Below are 24,314 nucleotides of genomic sequence, written 5' to 3' on the forward strand. Positions count from 1 at the left end.
GGGTTGGGGGCAGGATCCACAGCCTGGCACAGCCTTGCAGTATCTCAAGCGGGACAAGTGAAGAGGACCCTAAAATACCTCCTCCTCCTGCCCCCCACTGCCTGGATACCTGAGTCTCTCTACAACAATGTTCTTGCCAGGCGGCCCCTGATTGCAGATTCAATCCCAAATGATTGCCCCTGTGGGCCAGCCCCTCTCCCCACTCTGTCTTCCCTTGCTTCCTGCCTTCCTGAGACCCAGCGGGGGCTGGTCTGGACATTCAGTCTGCCAGAGGAGCCACAGCAGGAATTCCCCAAAGGACTCCCCAGTTCTCTGCATCTGCCTTGGTAGCCCTATCCTCTGGCTGGGCTTCCCTCTACTTCTGGGCAGATGGTCCTAGTGGCACCCCAGGCCCCAGCATCCCGGAGATGGAACCCGTTGTTATGGCAGCATTGCCCTCTAGGTCAGCGCCCCGTCTCAGCCCTTAGACCAGACACCTGGGTTAGAGTGGGAGTGGCGCCCAGCCCAAGCTCCAGACTGGAATTTCTGGGTTTCCTGTTTCCTTTAAAGGGAGAGATGGAGCATAGGGCAGGAGAGGAAGGAGTCCAAGGTCATGAGATTGGTCTTTGCACAAATGGCGAGTGAGCAGTTTCACCTGCAGCACTAGCCAGAGCTGTCCCTGGGGGAACCTGCTGCTCGTGAAATCCTGACTTTTGGAGCCCCCCACCCCACTTCACCCTCAGACATGCCCAGAATGGCCCTGAAAGGCTTAAGTGGGCCTTATTTCCCGTCTCAGAGCCAGTGAGCAGTGGACACTGACCGGGGTCCGCCTCCCTGCCCCTTGAGGATCCCAACGACGGGTAGAGGGACACCGCCTTGTGCCCACCCATCCCTGTGCCCACCCAGGGTCTGTCCACCCTTTGGCTATGTCTCTACTATCCTTGTCTTTGCTACAACATCTCCCTCTCTTGCCTCTGCAGCCACAATGAAAGACGGACCACGTTTCTCCACCCAGTGACAGGACAGGTCCCAGAGGAAAACAAAAAATTTGACTTGAAAACGTACGTGAGCCTCTACTTACTACCTCCCCACCCTCCGGCAGTGCCATCCCTGGGAAGCTCTGCACATGGGAGGGGGAGGGAGGCGTGGGGAGCAGAAGAGAGAGGACTGGAAGCAGAAGTGCTGAGGGCTAGAAGCTTCTGAGACCCCCCTCGCGTGACTCCTTATCCTCTTACCCCAGCATCTTGCTGCCCTCAGGTGGGCGCCGCCCACAGGTCAGCTGAAGGAGAGGGACAAGTCTGCCGCTGGCAACCCCCAGGGGCCTTTAAGGGGGGAGTGGGGAGTCTGGTAGAACCACGAGAGCCAAGTGCTAATTTCTCTCACTGTGGATCTTGCTGAATGAAAGAAAAAAAGGCCATTAAGTGACCCCCCCCCCCATAGTCCACCGGGCCATTGTGTCTTTAAATTGGAACGGAAAAATGTTTTGAAATCCTTGGGTGTGGGTTTTCAAAAACTCTACAGGAAAGAAAGAGAATGTCCAGGATTACTGGCATAGAATCTCAATGGAGAGGAGGGAGCACAGCGATGACCTCTTGATGGCACTTAAGGGAATAGCGGGGGGGGGGGGGGGGGGGGGGGGAGGCGGGGGGGGGGAGAAGGGACTACTAGCGGTTTCCTTTGCTTCTTGGTTCTGACTAGTCTCTTTCTTCTGTCTTGGTCAACTTGAAATCAGATCGGCCTTGGACATGTCCAATAAAGCAGGTGGGAAGCGGGTGGCGACTGCCAACAGCGACCTAGCCAACCACAGCATGGTGTCCGAGGTCCCTCCGGAGCGGCCCAATGTCCGGGTAGGTCCAGGCCCCAAGGTGAGTTGGGGGGCAGGGGTGCTCAGAAATGGATCAGCCTCCCCATCTGTCTCTTCAGGCTCCAACATGCAGGCAGAGTAGCCCGGGGGGAGAGAGGAGGCAGGGAGGAAGACTCAGACCAGAGCTTTGTAGAAGGCCCACATCTGGACTGTGGGTTCGCAGCCTAGTCACTGTCCACATCTGGGGCTGGATGATTCTTTGTGGTGTGGGTCTTCCTGGTCACTGCAGGGCGCTGGTCAATTCCCTGACCTCCATCCATTTGGTGTCAACAGCACCCAGCCCCCAAAATGTCCCTAGCTCTTGCTATGTGTCCCCTGGAGGATAAAATTACCCCACCCTCATTGAGAGGGAGTGATTTATGGACACAGCAAAAGAAGAATATATCATGAAAGACTTAACTGAGCTCTCAGAAGAGGGTCTCGAAGTGGGTTTTAGCTGCACTGTGGTGATGGGAGGTGCTGACAAGGGCAGCTCCAGGGGTTGCTGAGGGCAAAGGCCTTCAGAGGAGAGGAGAGGGGACATGTGGCAACACTGAAAAATCGAAGCCACTCTTCTAGACACTAAGTGGTCTAGAACTCCTGCAATGGAGTTCTTTCCAAAAAGCAAGACAGGCCAGAGCTATCTGTATTAACAAGCTAAATCTTGAAAACATAGAATTGAGTAAAAAATAAGTTGCAGAATATGAAAAATGTATCACTTATGTAAAGTGTGTTTTATAAGCATGGAAGGCGATACTACATATTTTTAGATAAAGCTGAAGTTCAAGCACACTGCCGCGGACAGGCAGACTAATTTTGGGTCAGTGTTTGCCTCCAGGGAGGAAGAAAAGGTAATGAGATTGGGTAGAGTCTTGGCTCTGCTTGTCATATTTTATTAGAGAAAAAGCAACACATTGTGGCTATTTATTCTGTACTTTTTGGAAATGTTCAAAATATTTTTTTTTAAAATGTAAAGAAACTTGACTGTGAAGTGGGTTGGGGGCAGAGGCCGGAAGCTGGAGAACAGTGAGGTGGAGGGAGGTCTTGCTCCTTGGCTTTGTTTAGAATCAAGATGTTGGAGGCCGGAGGGCAATGACTGTGGGTTGGAGCCAGGGAAAAGCCACAGCCAATTAGTCACGCTTCTGTGGCATCCAAAGGAGCCGGGCAGGGGCGCTATTAGCCTGGAAGGACCCTCTTCCTGAGGCAGCAGCTGCAGGGACTTGAGGCTGAGGGCTCAGAAGTCAGAGATGTTCCTGCCTCATGTCCTCAAGTTTGGCAGGAGAGTGGGAGGTTGGGTGGAAAGGATCTGGGGGGGGCTTAAGATTATGCCCAAGGTTTGGAAAACAGAAATGGTGGTCAGCAAAAGACTTAGGAAATATTGTCCAATGAGGTCAAAGGCTGGATCTGTGGGGCTCAGGCCCAGCTGCGTGCCGTGCTGTGCCGTGCTGTTTCCTGCAGCAGAGCAGGCCCAGCAGGTAGCCGGCTTGACCTCAGGCCGAGGAATGTTTGGAAGCTGTGGTGGGAAGGAGGGGTGGATAAGATATGGAAGGGTCAGCAGGAGAATGGCCAAAGTGGGGGACCAGGGCAAGTGACTTCCAGGCTATGGAGAGAGGGGGCGAAATTATGAAAGATGACAAGCTGAGAGGAAAAAGAGAAGGGTCCCGGGACCTGCATGTTTTGGGGTGGTGGGTAACTTCTCCACATGGCTAATCTCAGCCACTATCTGTGGGCTTTTATTTTTTTTTTTAAGATTTATTTATTAATGCATATAAGAGCTGGGGTGCAGACCAGAGGCATGGGGGGGTGAGAGGATTCATCAGAGAGAATGGGGATCAGAACAGGCACATTCACTGAAATACACTGCTAAGGGGAGCAGCAGGGAGACAGGCGAGGTCTGCTGCATCATGTGGGGATCGAACTTGTGCTGCAGTGGCTGCAGGTAGCTTCATAGTGCTGATGCTTAACCCCTTGCACCACCAGGGAGGCCCCTATCTGTGGGCTTTTAATAGGGAAGTTCAGAAAGTAATTTCATTTCCCAGTTTTGGGTGCACTTTATAATAAAATCCATTCTTCTTTGCTCCCTTCTTTGAGTATTTACTAAGTGCTGAACCCCTTTTGAGACTCTGGTGGTGAAGAGGTGAACAGAACAAAGCTTCCTCCCTACAAAGAGCTCGAGTTGGTGGAGGAGAGTGAAGAGCAGCAGTGCCATATGGGTGACAAGGCAGAGAGGGGGGACGGGGGGCTCTGTGGAGTAGGGTGGGGGATAGCAGCAGACTCTAAAGGGTGAATTGGGATTGGGCAGTGGACACTCTCACCCCCGTGGAGAGCAAGGTGAGCAAAGGCATGGGATAAGGAGAACCTCTAGGAGCTTAGCATGACCAGAGGCAGAAGGTGGGCTGTGGCCCCCCGGATCTCACAGACCCATCCTTGAGTGCTGTCTGAAGAAGCTGAGTTCTCTTCTAAGTGATGAGCAGTCATGAAAAATTTTAAGCAAGAGAGTGATGATACTGGGTTTTAGAAAAATTGTCAGGGTGAGAGCAGTACGGGATGACCAACAGGAATCTGAGAGGAAGCACAGACGTGAGAACTGCTGCACTGACTCGTGACACTGCATCTCGGTGGTATAGGTAGGGGGCAGTGTGAGGCAACTCGGGGTTCTGGTTTGGCTGCTGGGTGGATTGAGTTCCTCTCATTGAGACTACAGACACAGAACGGGCTTGACTAGAAAGAAGATGAACTTGGTTTTGCATTTATTTAATCCTGGTTATACAAAGCGGACCAGAGTGAGGAGAGGTCTTGGAGACATGTTAGGGAATTTTCAGGGACTTGTAGTTGAGGCAACAGTGCATGTGAGTTCGCACAGGCACAACGTAAAAGCAAGAACAGAGGAACCAAAGTTTGTTTAAGGTCCACCACTCAGAGTTGAGGTGGAGACTGAAAATCAGTGGCCACAGGTGGAGAGAGCCAGAGAAACCAAAAGAAGAGTTTCAGGGGGACAGAGGATTAATATTGCCCAATTCTTTAGAATGACTAGGACTGGGGCCTTCCTGGTGATACAAGGGATTAAGCCTCAGCACTATAAAGCTATCCGCTGCCACTGCAGCATGAGTTTGATCCCCACCAGGGAGCTGACCCACATGGTGCAGCAGACCTCTCCTGTCTTGCCCGCTGCTCCCCTCAGCAGTGTATTTCAGTACATCTGCCTGTTCTGCTCCCCACTCTGTGTCTGGTGAATCCTCTCACACCCCACACCTCTGGCCTGTATGTACCCTAGTTCTTTTATGCATAAATAAATAATTTTTTTTTAAAAAAAAGAATGACTAGGGTCGAGTGTTCTTAATTCAGTGGCATTGCAACTCAGAGCAGATGTGGAAGAGCGCTAGGAGTACACAGGAGGAGGGAAGCCTGTCCCAGAGGAGAAGGAGGGAAGAGATAAGAAAAAGAGGCTCAGAATTGAAGGGCTGTGCCCTGGAATTAATAACAGATCCAAGATTCTCTCCTGGACCTCAGTGTGGGGGTCCCCCGGGGTAAGTTTGGAGAGAGACAGCTCTATGAGGGGAGCTCTCCTCACGGGTAGGGCAGGAAGGGTCAGGCAGCTTCTCTCACTGTGCCCACCCTCCCAGGCAACCCGAACATCCCGGAAGGCCATCGCCTTTGGCAAACGCTCACACTCCATGAAGAGGAACCCCAATGCGCCTGTCACCAAGGCGGGTTGGCTTTTCAAGCAGGTGAGTCCCCATGGCCCTTCTGCTTGCTGTAACCTACACTTTCTCCTCATAACTCTGGGGCACCGCTGTGGATATCATAGTCCATGCATACCTTGGCTCCTCCATATCTTGGCACCTCCCATACCTTAGAACCCCCAAACCTTGGCACCCCCATACCTTGGCATCCCTCCCACACACCTGGGCATCCCCCTGCCCATGTCCTATTGTAGCTTGTCTCTGAATGAATCTCCTATTTTATAAAGGCTCAGAGAAGTTTGGTACCTTCCCAAAAGTCACATAGAAATATTAGTGTCAAAGTTGGGAAGCCAGTGAGGTCCCCTGAAGGGTAAGCACCATGGTCATCAGCCCCACAGGACAACCCACTGGCTCATTCTTAGCAGGGTCCCTCTTGCTATGCAGGTAGGGGTGTCTCCTTGAAGTCTGGACTTCTCAGCAATTCTCCCCAGACTGAACTTGCCCCATCCCTGCCTGGCCTCTGCTCGCTCATTCTGGCTCATCTCTTGCCCCTTTTATCTACCCCCAGGGTGGGGAGGGGTGCAGGAAGGGAAAGCCACACCTGAGGTCTGGGCTCCTTAGCACAGAACCACCTCCAGAGCAGCTATGTCCCAAGTCCGCATAGCCAGCCCAGAACTCTCTGCTCTGCCAGCCTCCTCCTGCCCCCAGCTCACGCCCTCTTCTCTCCCTCACTCCTCTCAGGCTAGCTCTGGGGTCAAGCAGTGGAACAAGCGCTGGTTTGTCCTTGTGGATCGCTGCCTCTTCTATTACAAAGGTGAGCTGTGCCTGGCAGCCTCGGCCCCTACCACTTCTAGTTCTGCCAGTTCCCTGGGCTCTGGCTGGATGGGCATCGATTGTGGGGGGGAGGGGACAGATGTCCCCACCATAGTCCTGGCTCCAGTGGGGCGTGACAGAGAAGGACAAAGCTCACAGGCTCACACATTCACTCATTGCTCATTCCCTTCATATTCAGCGATATTTCCAGACAGTTCCAGGCCCTGATGGGTGATACGGTGGGTGAACATGACAGTCTTGTGACAGATCGTGCAGTCTGGGGGGTTGGCAGGGGTGGGGGTGGGAGGAAAAGTTGGACAGAGAGGAAGGTCCCTGTCACTGCTAACAGATTACCTACTAATTGCAGCTTGTTCGTTGCAGGAGTTTTTGTCAGTTTTGTTTACTGTTATATCCACAGCACCTGATCAGTCATTGGCACATAGTAGGTGCTCAATCAATATTGAATAGATGAGCATCCCTGGCCTGGCTTCTACCTGCTTAAAAAACAAACAAAAAAAAAGGTTGGGGAGGGCAAAGATCTGGCCCTTGGGTACTGTTCCTCTAGGGAGTTATTTTTAAAATAGTCCCATTACCTTTTATCAAGGGAAGCGTGGAAGAGCTAGCGAGGGCTGGTGATAGTGCCGTCACCCTGATGCAATGCCAGGCAAGGCCCGGGCCTGAGAAGAGAGAGGGCAGCTGGCCTTTCAGGGGGAGAAGCCACTGCTGCTCTTGGGAGCCCAGGGAACGGCTGAGCCCTGACTCCTCCAGTCTCCTGGGAGCAACTCAGTGAATCATTAACTTTGGCAAACAAAGGTTGTACCCAGTGACACCCCCCACCATGCTGGTGTGTTTGTGCCCTGAACTCTGAGGAAAGAAGTCAGGATGGGGGTGTATATACAGGCTGTCTGTACAGGCTCAAGACGGGGGAGCAGATGTGCCCCAGCTGCTGTACTGGGGCCAAAGGTAAAAGAAGCTGGAAGGGGCCAGGATCTCTGCAGAGAGGAGAGAGACTCTGGGACTAGCATGGGGAGGACCTTAAAACACTCTGAATTCAGGGGCCTCCCCGGTGTCGCAGCGGTTGAGTGCTGGGCTGTGAAGCTGCCCGCAGCCTCTGCAGCGCTGGTTCGATCTCTGGCTGCCGGCGAGGGTCCCACATGGCGCGCAGACCTTTCCTGCCGCCCGCTGCTCCCCTCAGCAGTGTACCTTGGTCCTTCTGCCTGCTCTGCTCTCCACTCTGGCTCTGGTGAATTCTCTCACCCTCCCTCGCTTCTGACTATACCCAGTGCTTGTATAAATAAATAAATCTTTAAAAAAAAAAAAACACTGAATTCAGCTACTGCACTGGGGCTCACTATCCATCGATAAATGGTCTCAGGATGCCCCCTAAACGCGGGCTGTCTCCTCTAGAAGAGAGCAGCTCGGAACTCCTGAAAACAGCCTGGGTCCCAGCCCTGTCCCTCCTGCCCCTTTGGCTTCCTTCTGGGTACCACACTACAGTCTGCCCGGAAGCTGGACCTCGGGCCAAGTCTCTTACTCAGGTGGCAAGTGAGAGGAGGCAGGGGAGCCCATGGGGTTTATGACCCCTGAGAGATTGCTTCCAAACCCCACTGAGGTTTCACACAGTCCCCAGCCTGGGGAAGGAAGTAGGGGCCATCTTGCCATGGTCTTATACTTGCTCCCCACTGGTCCCACATTGCACCCTACCCTTTCCCGCCTCCTGCTGACAGCTGGGGACCTGACCGCCTAATCCACCAGGCTCCTTTGGAGATCCAGGATGAATTATGTAGCAACCTGATTGTTAGCCTGATCCAGGAACCAGAGGGCCTGGGGCGTGTCTTTCTGGGCGTCACGTATAAGGGCAAGCTGCTGGGTGCCTGGAAGAACCTTAGGGACAGTTCCCCAGAGGAGCCAGAGCCAAAGATCGGACTGTCTATTCCACCAAGCCTCCCCACTGGTGTCCTATGAGGTGCATCACTGTGGAATTGGCTGCCCAGGTGGAGAGTGGTCCCCAATGCAGCTTGCGAGTCAGACTTCAGAGGTTCAGAGACCTGTTCCACCCCTCATTATTTCAGTAATCTTGGAGAAATGCTCTAACTTCTCTGCACCTCCACCTCCTGACCTATAAAACAGGGGTGATAACAGCACCTATACATAGGATTTTGGAATGTTGACTCCATTCTGGAACCTTCCCTGGCAGAGTGAACCCTTGAGAACATCAGCTGTTTAGTGCTGGTTTGCGTGTCTGCCAGAGCGGAGGCTATTGCGGGTGGGTGCTGCTTCCCCCTCGTGCTTCCTCTGTCGTTCTGGTGTCTAGACCCCTGTGTGCTGACTCCCTGACTCCCAGTGCTGGGGTGTGCCTCTTGGCATTGTGCGTTGTGGTCTTGAGCTAAGCCGCAAGTGGTTATTGATACGTATGGTAATAGCGCTGATGTCTCCGCTCACCTCCCCCCTGAACGTGCACGCACCTGTGCACTCATGCACCTCTCATGGGTACTTATCTCCCTGGCAGATGAGAAGGAGGAGAGCATCCTGGGCAGCATCCCGCTCCTGAGCTTCCGGGTGGCCGCAGTGCAGCCCTCAGACAACATCAGCCGGAAACACACCTTTAAGGTCAGTTGGCCTTTCTCTCCCAGGTCGGGGTGGAGGACAGGGGCGGCTGGCTCTCACAGAGCACACGGGGATGGAGAAGTTTCAGAAGCTACCTCCCTTAGACTCCCTGGTGGTGGTGGTGGAGAGAGTGGGGTGGCTCCGGACAGTATGCATTACCAGAAGCCTGAGATGGGGCTGTGCCAGGACCCTTCTCTTTCCTTGGGGGGGGTCAACGGGTAGTTCTCCCCAGAGGGGGCCAGTAGGGATGGGATTCAGAGGTGCCACAGGTTCTCCTGGGGAGAAGTAGTTCTGTCCTGAACCTTTTGATCTTCTGCCTGGTGGCCTCACCCCAGAAAATCCCTCCCAGTAGAGGCAGGAGCTGTGGGCTGGTAGGGTTCTGAGAACCCTTCTAGAAAGACCTTCTCCCCAACATGGCCCAAGGAACTAGACCACCAGTCAAACATGCACAAACTTCAACCCTTGAAAACCATTAGGATTCAGTTGCATTACATCGAGCGGTGTGAGACCCATGTAACAGCAATCTGGGCAACAGGCGTGCAGGAGGCTGGGCTCACTGGGAGCCCCTGGGGGCCCACCCAGCAAAGACGTGCCTGCAGCTGGCTCATCCTAGGCCAGTGTTTTTCCACATTTAAAAATTCATGACCCATTAAAAATGATCAAAATTCTTTGCCCTTTTCGTATTTTATTATGCAAAGACCTTTTCATTTTCCAAACACAAAATTCTACCAGGCTTGCATTTTCTTTGTGCAAAAGCCCTCACTCCCCCAGGTTGAGAACTGCTGTCCAGGACCCCAAGAACCCAAAGCTCTGGTGTTAGATAATCGGGTCTACAGGTGACGCCAGGTCAGGGGCTGAGCTCACAGAGCCTCAGAGCCTCTGCCCCTTTCTGTCCTTCAGATGCTGGTCACCTGGCCGCACACCGGTGCTGCGCCCCGGAACAAGGAGGGACTTCTTTGGCACATAATTAGTTTCCAGCCTCCCAGGGTCCTGTGTGCCAGAGGTGTGAACAGAATGAACAATTAATAAAACTCTGGCTCCAGGGAGCCAGGTTCTAGCAGGGGAAATAGGAACAGGCTGTTTTACCAACAACAAACAGCCCTGCTGTACACAGACGCACACGCACGCCCACATCCAACAGCCTGGCTCACCCCCCCCCCCCCCATCAGACCTGTGCTCACTTAGTCCAGCTCAGAGCTGTGCTGGCAGCAGCCATCGTCAGCAGATGACTGACACTACCCACCCCAACCCCGGCTGGGCACCCCAGGCTTCCGCTCTGTGCTCATCAGCCCCCTCCCTCCCCCCCCCCCCCCCGGGAGTGCTCTGCCTCTTTAAAATCCAACTCTGAGGACTGTGCTCAGTGGCCCACAAAGGGGTCTAATTGCAGCTACTTAGGGAGAAGAGGGAAACTGAGACAGATGGGGGGCTTGTCCTGCGGGGGTCTCCAAGCACAACTGCGATGGCTGATAATGAGCCCAGAACCGCTCCTGCCCAAGCGGTGGCTGAAAGCGTGTCCTGGTCCTGAGCCAGCAGGGGGTTCAGTGGGCTCCTTCATGCGGGCACCTCCCTCAGTCCTCTGGCTCCCTTTCACTGTTCCAGTCTGCGTCCCCTCGAGGTTCCCCATCAATCGCCCTGTCTCTTCCCAGGCCCCCAGCCTCTCTGTCACAAGCAGTTGTTTCTGCGCCTCAGCTGCCCCTCCATTCCCAGGGGCATGTTTCATCCATGGCTCTGGGCACGAAGAGCACGTCCGTGCTTTTCCTCCTGCCTGGTGCCGGGAGCAGAGCTCCGCACGCACGCGAGCTCTCCCCGTGCTTAGCAAGCCCATGGATTCGTTCTCTGCCTACACCTGGGGGCTCAGATGTGCCCAGTGTCCCTCTGGGGTCTGTCTCCTCCACAGTACCCCTGGGTTCTCCACCCCACAGGCTGACGGGCCCATCTGCATACCCCGTGCACTGTCAGCCCATGATGCCTCCTGACCACTGTCGGGTCACCAGCACCCTGTTTCTGCCCACGGGCTGAGCCCCTGCTGGCAGGCGAGGACAGACCAGGCTGGTTCAGAGGGAAGAGGCTATCCCTGCCCCCAGAGACACAGGACACACCTTCACTGGGCCGTGGCTCCTGTCAGAGAGGAATCACTTGCTGGGGGGGGCGGGCACTGCAGAGGAGCGAGCTTGGTGAAGGTCGGAGGGGCAAGCACTCAGAGAGGGTGAATTTGACCTTGCTGCTTAGAACAGGCCTGGTCAGCACAGCCCTGCCTTCTCCCAGCCCCCCTGCTCACCAACCCCCGACCCCAGATTTTGTGCCCAAGGAATCAGGCTTAAGTGATGTTTACAGCTGATGCTTAATTGCTTTTGGATCTCTGTGGGGTGGGATAAACTGTGCTTCCTGTTTTTTTTCTGGGAAATTGAGAGACTAGAGGGAGGGGCAGGTGGTGGTGTGAGAGTATGCTGAAGCCCCAGAAAGAATATAGCTCTGGGGCATTTGTTCCTGTGGCCTAAGACCTCAAGTGTCACCAACGGAGTCTCCTATTAAACAGGCGTCTGTTGAGGCCAGAGCAGAGCAGAAATCAGGGCAGCTGCAGGGACAAGCGGGATGCTCAGATGCCCTGGCTGCTTCCATACCATCCCTGGCCCCTTGGGCGCTCCGCCCCTCCCGGTGGGCTGAGCTGGGCATTGCTGGGAGCTGTGATCCCGCCCAGAGCACAGCCCCCTGCCCTGCTCTTCATTGTTTGTGCCATGTCATCTTCTGTCTCTCCTCTGGTGTTTGGGTGACCTGTTCTCTGCTTCTCCTCCTCCTGACCGCGTGAGGACCCCTCCTCTGGACAGGAGCTCTCTTCGGGGTTCCCGCCTGCCGCGCTTGCTCGCGGCCGCCTACTAGGTAGTGTTCTCTGTCTGCCCTGCATGCCCCTTGCATGCCCTCCAGTGGAGGCCCGCTGCTGGCTGCACACAGACGAGGCCGTGGTAGCTTCTCAGCGGCCAGGCTGGCATGTCCTTGGGGAGCTGGGGGGTGCTGCATTTACCAGACACTGGGTAATCGCCCTTCAAGTCAGAGACAGAATTTGCTGAGAGCAGGAGCGGTAATTTTCCCTCCTGCTCACGGTCGCCTCAGGGAGGGTATTGGCCTGTTTGTGGTGTCTGGAGAGCTGGCCAAGGCTGGTACCTGGATGCCGGCTGGAGCACTTGGGGTGGCTGCGGGCTCCCCTCCTCACCTTGCCCTGAGAAACACGAGACATGTGCAGTGCAGGGGAGCGACCTACCTGACCCCCTCTGTGGGTGTCCTCTCTCCACAGGTGACTGTGTGCAGGGTGGACGAGACTCGGGCAAGTTCCACGTACTGCCTCTCCCCACAGGCTGAGCATGCCGGGGTCCGTACCTACTTCTTTAGCGCCGAGAGCCCTGAGGAGCAGGAGGCCTGGATCCAGGCCATGGGGGAGGCTGCCCGAGTCCAGATCCCCCCGGCCCAGAAGTCAGTGCCTCAAGCTGTGCGTCACAAGTGAGTGCTGGGCATGGGTATTGGCGGGGAGAAAGCGCCCAATTTCATGCCGCGGCTGACCCCAGCGGCTGCCTCGAACTCCTGGGGAGCCTGGTGCCCCCGAGTGACGCCACAACCTGTCTTCCTTACTTGCCCTCACTGGTACTGCCTCTTCTCTCTGCTGGCGGAAGCCAAGAAAGAGGCTTGGACCCACTGGGTCATTTGCTCATTTTTCCTGGCCATGGTCATTAAGCACACAGCCTTCGGGAAAATGTGGACTTGGGTTCAAATCCCTGCTCAGCTAGTAGCCCACAGTGTGACCTCAGTGTAAGTTTCTTAACCTCTCCAAACCCAAGTTTGCTCTTAAAGACAGCAATTATAGTTATGGCTGCCCACACCCCAACACCCTATCATTAGAAGACTCAGCACCTACCTCTCCTAGAACTGGGGTGAGTCTTGAGTTAGATATTAACAAGGAACCAGAAGAGGAAGGTTTGACAGCACAGACTCCAAATCTATCCACGTCTCAGGAGTGCTCAGGTCTCAGCAGGATGCTTGAATGGGTCAAACCAGGGAGGTTGTAGGGATAACATTGCCATCGGACCCATCTTTGTTCCAAACAAGGGGCATATTCCAGAAGTTCATTCATTCATGTCATAAACATTTACTCAGAGGACAAATGCTTAAGGCATGTGTCAGGTGCTAGGGGAACAAAGAAGGGGCTGGTCTGATGCTCCCACCTCGCGGAGCTTACGCCCTAATGGAAAGGAGCTTGAAGAACCTGGAAGAAGCTTGTTTTTGGAGAGAAGGACGAGGCTGAGATGGCTGTCGTGTCTCAGCTCCCCCAAGTCCTGTGGCAGGAGGTGAGGTTAAGCCCATCCTGCCCATGAGGCCGGGTGTGGGAGCTAAGTAACTTGACAGGAACCAGTGCGCCCTGCCGGGTCTCAAAGGCGGGGGCCTCGGGAACCTTTGCTGTTGTGAAACCTGGATCTGGTGCCCATCAGGTTTAGGTGCCAGGACAGGGACAGACTGCAGAGGAGACTGAGACTGCATGAGGTTGGTCTTGGCTCTGGCTGGAAGACTGGGCTCCTCGCGGGTCATCACAGGGAGTAGAAAGTGACCCGCAGAGAAGATGTGGGGGGCAGAGTGAGCTCAGGCAGGTGAGAGTGCGTGTTACAGTAACTGCCCGGGCAGGAGAAAGGGGCCAAAACAGTGAGATTTAGCGAACAGAACTGTCATTCGCTGAGTCCTGTTTCCAGCCCCAGCTTCCTGTCCACCCTTCCTCAGCCCCTTCCCTTTCCCAGCCTGCCACCCCCTGCCCCGTGCTGGGCTGTGGTCACTTACCAAGTCTCCCCTGACACTCTGCAGCCAAGAGAAGCCAGACTCAGAGAACATCCCGCCCAGCAAACTCCACCATCAGACACCCCACAACAGCCTCGCCAAGTCTGAACCTGAGGCCAAGACTCGAGGGGAGGGCGATGGCCGAGGCTGTGAGAAGGCAGAGAGGAGGCCGGAGAGGCCAGAAGTCAAGACTGAGCCTCTGGTGAAAGCGAACGGCATTCAAACTGGCCCAGAAGCCATCTCAGAGCCGGGCAGCCCTTACCCCGAGGGCCCAAGGCTTCCAGGGGGTGGGGAGCGGCCTGTCCAGCCCAACGGTTGGCAGTATAGCTCCCCAAGCCGGCCTGGGAGCACAGCCTTCCCACCTCAGGATGGGGAGAATGGGGGACACCGACAGAGCTTCCCGCCACGTACCAACCCTGACAAAATCGCCCAGCGCAAGAGTTCCATGAACCAGCTGCAGCAGTGGGTAAACCTGCGCCGGGGGGTGCCCCCACCCGATGACCTTCGCAGGTGAGGCCTGGTAGGGGGCTAAGGCTGGGACTGGGGTAGTATCAAGACCTATTAGAAACCTCTCGGATGCAGACTGAGTTGGGAAATCATGTCAAACCCAGCAAGTCCAGCTTGCCCAGATCTTTGCCTGCCAGTGGCTATATCTGTAGCTGGCCACCCCCTCCCTGCACCTGATTCTTGCTGTCCACATCCTTCAGATGAAGGGACAGAAAGCACCCAGGGCCTGGCCACAGGTGGGGGTAGCCCAGGAAACAGGCAGGCTGGAGCAGGGAGGGAGGGGCCTTGAAGTGAGCCCCCACCCTCTTCCACCACCCTCTGCCCCAGTGCTTCTCCCAACGTGACACTCACCACCAAGTCCACTCACTCCATTTCTGAACTGCTCTTTAAAAAAGAAAAGAGGCAGAGAAAAGGTTGCTTCTTGATCCTCGTGGGCCTTTGAACCAACTCGGCTTTCAGTGATTGGCTTTGGTCTAGTGATTGGCTTTCAGATATTTGAAGACATTGTTTAGCCTGGTAACTTCCTTCAGGGACTTGGGGCTGCCATTCTATGCCCCCCAGAGTCTGGGCAGGTGGGGAGGAGAGGGCTGCTCCCTCCTGGCCCCTGGAGCACTTGGGAGGAGTCCGTGGGATGCAGGAGATCAGCAAGTCAGAGAGGCGGCCCCGGCCCCCAACAATTGCCCTCCTTTGGTGCCCAGTACACCACCTTCCATTCTCCCCTTTGCCTCTCTGGATGGAATTTGATAAATTGGTTTGCGCTGATCTAGAGATGGCTAATAAGGCTTAAGGTTTCTCCCCGGGGGCATTTCATTCTGAAGAGACAAAGTCTGAAGCTCTGAACAGGGACCTTTCCGGCCTCAGGGAGATGCTTGAGGGAGGGAACCCTGAGGCCCAGGTCTTCCCCTGAACCTCCGGAAAGAAGTCTCGGGTCTGGCGGGTCACCGTTCACCTAGGGAAACCCCTGTTCCAGCCTGGGGGATGTGGTGGGGGCCGGGGCACAGGAGGGCAGGGCATGCCCTTTGGTCTGGCTTTCTCACTGTGCCTTCTTTCAGCCCCTCTAGGTTCTACCCTGTGTCCCGAAGGATCCCTGAATATTATGGCCCCTACTCCTCCCAGTACCCCGACGATTACCAGTACTACCCCCCAGGGGTGCGGCCGGATAGCATCTGCTCCATGCCAGCCTACGACCGGATCAGTCCACCCTGGGCCCTGGAGGACAAGCGCCTCTCCTTCCGGAACGGGGGTGGCCCTGCCTACCAGCTGCGGGAGTGGAAGGAGCCTGGCGGCTACGGGCGGCAGGACGGCACCGTCTGGGTGCCCAGCCCCTCCCGGCAGCCTGTGTACTATGACGAGCTGGATGCCGCCTCCAGCTCCCTGCGCCGCCTGTCCCTGCAGCCCCGGTCCCACTCTGTGCCCCGCTCGCCCAGCCAGGGCTCCTGCAGCCGTGCTCGCATTTACTCCCCTGTCCGCTCGCCCAGTGCCCGTTTTGAGCGGCTGCCGCCCCGCAGCGAGGACATCTACGCAGACCCTGCTGCCTACGTGATGAGGCGATCCATCAGCTCCCCCAAGGTGAGCCACCAACCTGCTCCTCTGCCCTGCCCCTGAGGTCCCCCAAACCTACGACCACCTGCTGAGAAGAGATGGAGGTGCAGCAAGCCCAGCAGTGCTGCCCTGGGAGCCACTGGGCCTGCGGCTCTTCCACAGAGCAGCTGTCTGGGGTTTGCCCTGCCCTGAGTAGGAACTTTGCTCTCTGTCCTTATCCCCAAGTTACGCCAGTCATCCTAATTCTGCAGATGAGGGCAGAGAGGGTTGTGTCTTTTCAAATCTTGAGGACCTGGCAAGATGATTGCAAGAATATTGCAATGGAGAAATGCGGTCCATTGCAGTTTGGATGTGCTCTGGGACTGGATACAGACATCCCTAACCTTGAACTTCAGTTGGTGGGGAAGTCCGTGTCCAAGCCGGACCCTCTCACCTCTCCATCCCCTTTCTCTTCCAGTATGATTACCTGGGAGACAGGCGGCCAGTCCCTGCAGGACTGTTCCCCTACAACTACCCACCATCCCCCACGGTCCACGATAAGATGGTATGTCCTGCCTCCCACTCGGCACCCCCTCAGGCCCTCCCCATCTGCCTCCTCCTGGGGCCAGGGACACTGGGATGCTCTGTGCCCGACACTGGCCCCTCTGGTTCTGAGTGGCCTCCGGATACTGTCCCCTCACACCCGGGACTCTAGCCCCTAGGTGTGGCTCCAGTTACCCCTTCTCTTTTGGAACTCAGGGCAGAGGTGCAGAGACAAGATCCGGAGCACGCATGGCCCAACCCTCTTGATCTCAGGGTGGCTTTGCTCTCCGGCATGCAGAGGGCACAACAGACATGGTCTCCAGACCTCCCCCAAGGTGGCTCCACCTTTCTCCTTGCCTCGCATGCCACTTTTGGGGAAAGAGACAAGTAGGACGGTGAGGAAGAAAAGATTTACCATGTTATGGCTCCCCCATATTTTCTCTCCTCTTTCTGCGATGTCCCTTTTGGGAATTTGTTTGGAGAATTTTTGCTTTGACCTGGAGAGCTTGATGTAGGTGCTCCACTGGGGTGGGATGGGAGGGGTGTTGGGGAGAAACTGTGTACCCAACAGACAGAATCCTTATCCCCAGTCCTGTTGCCTAGCCCTCTCCCTACGTAGCACCAGGGGGCCAGGGTAGAAAAGGGGAAGGCTTTTCTCTTTCCCCCCTCCTCTGCTCCAAAGGGGTCCAACACACAGTAAATGACCCATCCAGAATAGGAGATTTTTCCAGAAAACTCAGAAACAGCATTAGGAGGTCTCAGTAGATGGCTTCAGTGGTGCCTGCCTCTCCCAGGTCCAGGCCAACTTAGGGAGCTGGAGTTGGAGCCCCAACTGTATCCCACACCATGCTGGCCATGTCCAGAGGTGGCTTCCATGCCAGCCCTGTCTCACCCCCTCCCTTCCCAGAACTCCTCAAGGGCAGAGAGAGGGCTGCTCCTTGTCCTTGCCCAGCTAACTCTTAACTGCTTTGCTTCCTTTTTATTGTTTTCTTTTGTCGTGTTCCTGTGTGTTTGTGTTGGCGGTGGGCCTCGGGCTCCGGGTAGGATGAACTTTTAGACCTTCAGTTGCAAAGAAACCTAGAGTATTTGGATCAGCAGGTAGGCAGAGCTGGTGCCCCCTGCCATCCCCTGCCCTCCTGTCGTCTCCCCCCTCCTCCCCACCTCCTCATCTTCCATCCATTTGACAACCTTTGTTGGCACAACCAGGACACAACAAAGTGGCTTATATTTTGGTTTGCTCTTTTACACCCTTTCTCTTCAAAGCCCTTAGGGCAGCTGGGACTTTCCTGGGGAATGGGGACTAGTAAATGACCCCATTAATAATTAATGCCACCTCTTGTTTGTTCAGCCCAGATGGAACTGCCCTCAGGGGGCAAGTGGGCATTTGCATTTTTGCTGGAGAGACTAGCAGAGATCCTGCTGGGTCTAAAATGCTAGGAATTGAGTTCAGACTGAATCAGAGAAATTTTCCTATCATATTCCTCAAGTTGTGGCTAGCTGAGGGCTGCCCTAGGATGCTTTATAAAATATATTCAGTATATTTGATAGTTCCTCTGCAAAATTCTTTTGCTGGCATGGATCACATGTTCCTTGGAGCTCTGGGCAGTGTACAGAGAAGGTGCTGTGATTCCAGCCTCGCGATTGAGCCCCCTGTAGAGGCTGGGCTGTGGTTCCTAGAGAGGGAAGCAATGGGCTGCCAGGGCCTCTGACTCCAGAGCTCTGACCAGGAGGTCCCTTGCCTTTAATGCTAAGGGTGCTGTGGAGTGCACAGCCAGAGGTCGATGTGCTCGGCATCTATATGGCACACACTTATGCTCAGACCTGTGCTACAAATCAGGGGGCGGGAGACCTGGATGCACACAGTATTGTCCTGGGGAGGGTGGTGCTGGGCTGGTGAAAACACTGGTGGTTTCTCCAATTCTAAGCACTTCACAGATCCTAATTCATTTAATCTTGATAACACTCCTGCAAGGCAGGCACTGTTATCCCCTTTTATAACATTCACACTAAAGCTCAGAGGGGTTAGCTCATGTGTCAAGAACACATAACCAGTAAATAGCAGAGCCTAGAAAATTGACCCAGTTTACAGCTGAGAAAACATCCAATATATAAAGACGCTAGGTTGAACCTCATCAGGACAGTTCTGTGCTCTTAATGTTGCAGGAAGAACCATAAACTTGGAATCAGGGCATGTAGCGCACCTGTTGGTAGTTCTACTCGCAAGTTACTCGTCATCATCAGCCAAGGCCTGAGTCTCAGCGAGACCATCTGAGTAAGGGGCCTTGAGCCCCGGTGGCGGGGGAAGCCCATGCCTGAGTTTTAATGGACAGAGATGGCTCTCTGACCTCAGAGACATCACATTCTAGTTCCAGAAACAGCACGTGTTGTCCACATCATGAGCATTCAAATCCATGTGGAGCCGAGTTTTAAAGCAGGACGGGGGAGCCCTGGGAGTCCCGGATGGCCATGGTGGGAAGTGGGGTCTGCTGTACGGGAGTGGTGAAGGGCAGATCCAGTGCCCTTGGGGCTCCTGGACAGCCTTTCCTCCCAGTGGCCCCTCCACAAAGCCTCCAGGCAGACAGCAGGCCTTGTGTGGGCACTTCTGCCCTCACAGAAGGATGGGCTCTCCAACTGGCAGTTTCAGAAATGACCTTTTCTCCTCCTAAGTCCAAGATAATGTTGTTTGTTTTTTTACACCGAAGAACTGGGGTCTAGTCCAGAGGTGCAGGGGGTGAGATGATTCACCAGAAACAGAGCGGGATACAGAACAGGCAGACTGACTGAAAGACACTGCTGAGGGGAACAGCGGGTGAGACAGAAGAGGTCTGCAGCGCCATGTGGGCAGCTCCCTGGCTGGGAATCGAACTTAGGTAGTGGTGATAGTGCTGCGACTTAACCCCTAGGCCACCAGGGAGGCCCAGGATAATCTTAAAAGGCAGGTTTTTTTTTTTTTTTTTTTACCATTGAGAAGAGTCCACCATCGAGGGAGACTCCGCTCTCTCCTCTGTTCTGCCCCAGGAGGCTTTTTCCCCTAAGCCTTGGAAATGTCACTCAGTCGCTCTGGTTCTTTGTTCTGTCAGTCCTAAAATGAGTGCCGTAGACCTGCCCTTCAGAGTCAAGGGAGATTCATCTTGTCAGGCGTTGGCAGGTGCTGACAATGACTGCTATGACCCGCTTACTGTTCTTTTTCTTCTAACACTCAATTTACAATACCGATCGGGCACCTTACTACCTATAAGGCAATGGCTGGGGACTTCCTCACAATGTTTCTCTTACACTTGGGAGAAAGAGAGGTGCGCGTAGGAGCCCTCTTAAGAGGCTAGGCCTCTGTGGGCTGACAGAGCCCTAAGCTCCTGCATCATGGGTGTGAGTCCAGGGGGAACATTCTGCCTCCTTCCTTTGGTGCCCCAGATCCACTGACTGGGGAAGAAATGAGATCAGTGAGCGACAGGAGGAGCCAGGGCCTCTCCGGGCTCTCCAAGCCTGCTGTGGCAGCTCTGACTTCACACGTGCACACAACACACATACCAAAAGAAACATGTGTGTGTATACACACACATGCACACAGACACATGTACACACACACATATAAGATGGGGACACCGAATTCAGATCCTTATAGAAATGAGCTGATGGCCTGTTGACTTATAACTATTTTACAAAGGTTTAGCCATCTATTACGATCGTTCTTTTTTTTTTTTTTTTAATAGAGGCATGCTTTATTTATTTGTTTGCTGGTTTGTTTGTTTTGTTTATACATGCACTGGGTACAGTCAGAAGCGCGGGAGGGTGAGAGAATTCACCAGAGCCAGAGCGGGGAGCAGAGCAGGCAGAAGGACCGAAGTACACTGCTGAGGGGAGCAGCGGGCGGCAGGAGAGGTCTGCACGCCATGTGGGACCCTCCTCCGGTGGCCGGGGAGAAGCCGGGGATTGAACCGGCGGCGCAGAGGCCGCGGGCAGCTTCGCAACCCAGCGCTCAACCGCTGCGCCACCGGGGAGGCCCTACGATCGTTCTTTTGAGAGCCTTTAAATTATACTTTTTGCCATAGAAAAAATTACCAGTTGGACTAAAGAGGCAAGAATTAGATCCCAGGAGAGCCTCCTGCGGGCTGTGCTCCCTGGGAGTGGGGGCCAGGGGTGCCCCTCGCCCTGTTTCTAGCACACAGAGCAAGGCATCGCTGCTGCTTCAGACACATCATGGGCCCAACAAAGACTGGGAAGAGAGTGGTAAAAATTGGGGACCTTGAGTTGTGACCCCAGAAGATCTGTCCTAAGGTGGCTCTGTCCCTTCCCATATTCACGCCCCCTCCCCAAAAGCTTTTCCTGCACACACCCTCTGTCTTCTGCCTTTTCCTGAAGATCATTTGCGTTAAAGGGACATAGCCAAGGGCAGTCCTGATGCACTCACTTTCCACGCGGTCACACTGGACCCGGCGGGACTCGATGGCATTGATTCGGCCTCCCTCTGCCTCCTTCTTCCCATTCTCTCTCCCTCTCTCCCTCTCCCTATTGGCAGCTAGCCTTTCCCCTCCACATTCTCAACGCCCTTTGAAACAAAGCTAACACACCGGGAGAGCAGTGTCCCCACGTCCGGTGTCCCTTTAACACAGCTTGCTTGTCTTGGCCTCCTTATTTGCTCCTTTGCATCATCTGAGACCAGCATGGACGCATCCAGCCCAGCTCTGGAAACCGTGTCTAGCAATCCTTCCTACTCTAGAGCCACGAGGCAGCCGGGGCGGGGGGAGACCTGAGCCTATGAATCTGTCCGTCCAAGGAACAGAGCCTAAGTTTTATGTTTGTTTTATTTAATTTGGGGAGATGGGTCTTTCCATCTGTCTTTGACCGAAGCAATGTGGGAAACAAGAGCCGGGGCAGGGAGGTGACGGCTTTGGAAATGTGGGTGAGACCTGCACACTTGGCCCCCCGGGGCGGCGTATGATGGGGATCCTCGGAGCCGAGAGCGGGGGCTCAGTGGCCGCCCAGCTCCCCTCAGTGGCTCTTCCTCAAGGCGGCTTCAGCGCTGGACCTGAGATGGAGTTCACGGGGGTGAGCGGTGGGAGGGTCAAACACTGGGTGCTGGACGCTCCGAGAGGAGCTGCCCTTTCCTGTTTCTGGAAAACAAGAGCAGGTGGGCTGGGAGAGAGACCTCTGCGTGGGTCTGCGTTTGAATCGTCCGTTCCTTCCTCTGCTGCAGATGAGTGAGAGTGAGACTCTCATCAGTATGGTGAACCGCATGGTGGAGAACTCCTCCCCCAGGGCCCAACTCTTCATGCAAGTAAGACCTCCACCTGGCAGCATGTCCCTGTCAGCTTCATCTCAGCTGCTTGTGCATGGTTGAGTGCAGCCACCTGGGTGGGCTCTGCCCCATCCGCTCATCTGCAGCCTCATCTCCCAGGCTCAGCCTGGACAACCTCCATTCCTCACGCTCATGGGTAAACCCCAGGCCCATTTCCCAAACCATCAAAAATCGGGCATCGACATCTCATGCCATGCCAGGGATCGCATACGTGCCTTGTGCTGCCTAGGCCTTCTGATTTATTGTTGGCACCTTAGCCGATGTCATTGGGGTGAAGGCATGAAGGGTGTGATGTGGAATTGGCTAATGCGAAGTCACGTAGGATGTGCTGTGGGTGTCGATGCATCTGTGAGGTGAGGCAGGTTGGCTGGACCCAGAGATGCTTGTGGTCCTGCTCCAGCTGTGACTGTTCCATGCACTGGGGTAATCATTCCCAAACACCTCCAGTGTGCAGGACTGTCTCCTATAGTTCCCCCAACCGTATCCTCATAAAGAGCCCAGTGGTTCGCCATTCTCATGGGTGCTCCTAGATACGCTAGAATACTTCTCGGCAGTAGCTCCTATAATTTGAAGAGAAAGCTGGGGATCCTAGCTGAGCGGCCTTCTCTGTCTCCACAATCATCCAAGGACAATTGGGATGGAGTCTAGACTGGGCCATCCCTTCAGAGACAGAGAATTAGCTCAAGTTGGGTCCCTGGAATGGAAGTTACCACAGGTGATGGGCCACGGCCTCTGGCAAGAATGGAGTGACGTCATCAGCTTTCCTGCCCCCACATGCTATGTGTCCCCGTTGCAGTAACTGGCCTCGTGTTCCTGCAGGTCCCTCCGTACCCAGAAGTGTTCCGGGACAGCCTCCACACCTACAAGTTAAACGAGCAAGACACAGATGTAAGAGCAGCTCTTCTGCTCCCTGTCCCTCCAGCCCCTGTGGTCTCACCCCGCCCCCTGCGGGCTCTCCTCCGTCCATCTCGCTCCATCTGGTGGCTCTTCATGCATTTGACTCATGTCCTCTCTCACCGCAAAGACAGCATTCTGCCCACCTCCTCCTCCTCCCCTTCTTTTCTCATTCCTAACACTTACCCCGCCTCCCTTGCTGGCTGTGTGTGTCTCTCCACTGAGCTCCAGGCCCTCTTGTCTGCTGCAGTGGATCTGCCTATTGCAGGAGCACAGACTTGGTTAGGAGGTAAATCAGTCAGCCTGCTCTGTCCAGCATGACCTTAGTCCCTAGGCGTCTGCAAGGAAGAACACGGGCCCGCCCTGCCCTCAGGGAGCCTCAGGGTAGGGGGAGTTCGGGGGGGGCAGCAGGTGGCGGCAGACGATTCATATACTAAGTTGAACCTAGAACAGCTTCTGCAGGGGCGCGGGGCAGCAAGGGCATGTGGGCTGGTGGGTCAGGGACAAAGCAGGGAGCATGCAAGCTGGGCCTTGAAGGAGAGATCCAGAGAGCAAGGTTTGGCTTGGAAGGAAGGTGCCAGGCGGTACTTGGGGAGTGCCGTGAATAGAGGTGTGGATGCAGGGAAGCACACTTCTTTCCAGAAGAGAACTTTGGCTTAATATGCCTCCTCCTACACCACTGACCTTGCTAGGTAGTGGATCCAGCAGCCCCAGGAGAGGCTCCACACAGGCAGGGACTAGACCTTAGAGGGACCCTGCGTCAGCCATCCTGAGAGACTGGAGAGAGGAGGGAACCATGGCCCGGTGGGGCTGAGGAATCACTTCCACTGTTCACTGGTCTTCTCAAGGCTGCCTGTTGAGACCCTCTGCTCCCGCTCCAATCCATACCCATCTGGGAGGAGAGGCCACATCACCTCCTCACTCCTTTGGGGACTGGGGCCTCCAAGAGGATGGGAGTGAGTGCAGGAGCTTAGCACGGGGTGCTCAGCCTTCTCCCCTCTCAGCTCACTTCCTCAGAGAACAAACATATCTCCCCTCCAGCGGGTCCTTGGGGTGAAGTATTCCTGAGTACCTCCAGGGTCAAGGTGAAGACCCAAGGTCCCTCAGAAGGGGAAAGGAGGTGGTACCTAGGAGCCAGGTCCTGCCAACCCAGTTCTCAGATCCCCATCAAACCATGTGTCCTTCACCCCCTTCTCTCTCCTTCCCTTCTCCCCACTCTCTCGGGAACCCAGAAGCTGCTGGGCAAATTGTGTGAGCAGAACAAGGTGGTGAGGGAGCAGGATCGGCTCGTGCAGCAGCTCCGAGCTGAAAAGGTGAGAGCCACAGCGCGGACTTGTGGGGGGTGGGTGGGAGGCTGCGTGGAGGAGATGTGGCGCATTGTCTCCCCTAACCTCCCACCTGCCCTGAGGCTGTCCTCAGAACCTCGGCCAGGGTGGAGGCAGCCTCCTCTCAGTACCTGCTTGAACCCCTGGGGGTCAGGCCTGAGACCCCCTCGAGGAGGTCTGGGACTGTGCCCAGCCATCTCCCTGCCTATCTCAGGAGAGCCTGGAGAGCGCCTTGATGGGGACCCACCAGGAGCTGGAGATGTTCGGGAGCCAGCCTGCCTACCCCGAGAAGCTGCTGCACAAGAAGGAGTCCCTGCAGAACCAGCTCATCGACATCCGAGTGGAGCTGTCGCAGGCGACCACGGTACCTGCTGGGGGCACAGCGGCAGGAGAGCACCCCCCAGCTTGTGCTCCCCAATCCAGAGTCTCCTCTGATGGGGGGGACAAGGGGTCTCTGCTCAGGAGGGGCCTAACCAAAGTCCTGAATGCAG

The 24,314-nt window shown here is 55.2% G+C and overlaps 1 protein-coding gene across 2 annotated transcripts in view; it reads left to right on the forward strand.

Annotated features, from left to right (window-relative positions):
- PLEKHA6 (pleckstrin homology domain containing A6) overlaps window positions 1-24,314 on the forward strand; it is a gene marked incomplete at both ends in the record, with an annotated part of 132,656 nt that overhangs the window by 95,236 nt on the left and 13,106 nt on the right. The window contains 11 exons of one of the 2 annotated variants that reach the window (XM_084246145.1): window positions 960-1,040; window positions 1,712-1,826; window positions 5,446-5,550; window positions 6,247-6,319; window positions 8,828-8,928; window positions 12,215-12,417; window positions 13,765-14,247; window positions 15,297-15,813; window positions 22,424-22,492; window positions 23,731-23,811; window positions 24,038-24,187. In XM_084246145.1, coding sequence (XP_084102271.1) covers window positions 960-1,040; window positions 1,712-1,826; window positions 5,446-5,550; window positions 6,247-6,319; window positions 8,828-8,928; window positions 12,215-12,417; window positions 13,765-14,247; window positions 15,297-15,813; window positions 22,424-22,492; window positions 23,731-23,811; window positions 24,038-24,187 — 1,978 coding nt within the window. Of the gene's footprint in view, window positions 1-959; window positions 1,041-1,711; window positions 1,827-5,445; window positions 5,551-6,246; window positions 6,320-8,827; window positions 8,929-12,214; window positions 12,418-13,764; window positions 14,248-15,296; window positions 15,814-22,423; window positions 22,493-23,730; window positions 23,812-24,037; window positions 24,188-24,314 lie in introns of those variants that run through there. The other variant, XM_084246146.1, reaches the window with a different exon arrangement.

Source organism: Talpa europaea (genome assembly GCF_964194135.1).
Source record: "Talpa europaea genome assembly, chromosome: 10".
Taxonomy (NCBI): Eukaryota; Metazoa; Chordata; class Mammalia; order Eulipotyphla; family Talpidae; genus Talpa; species Talpa europaea.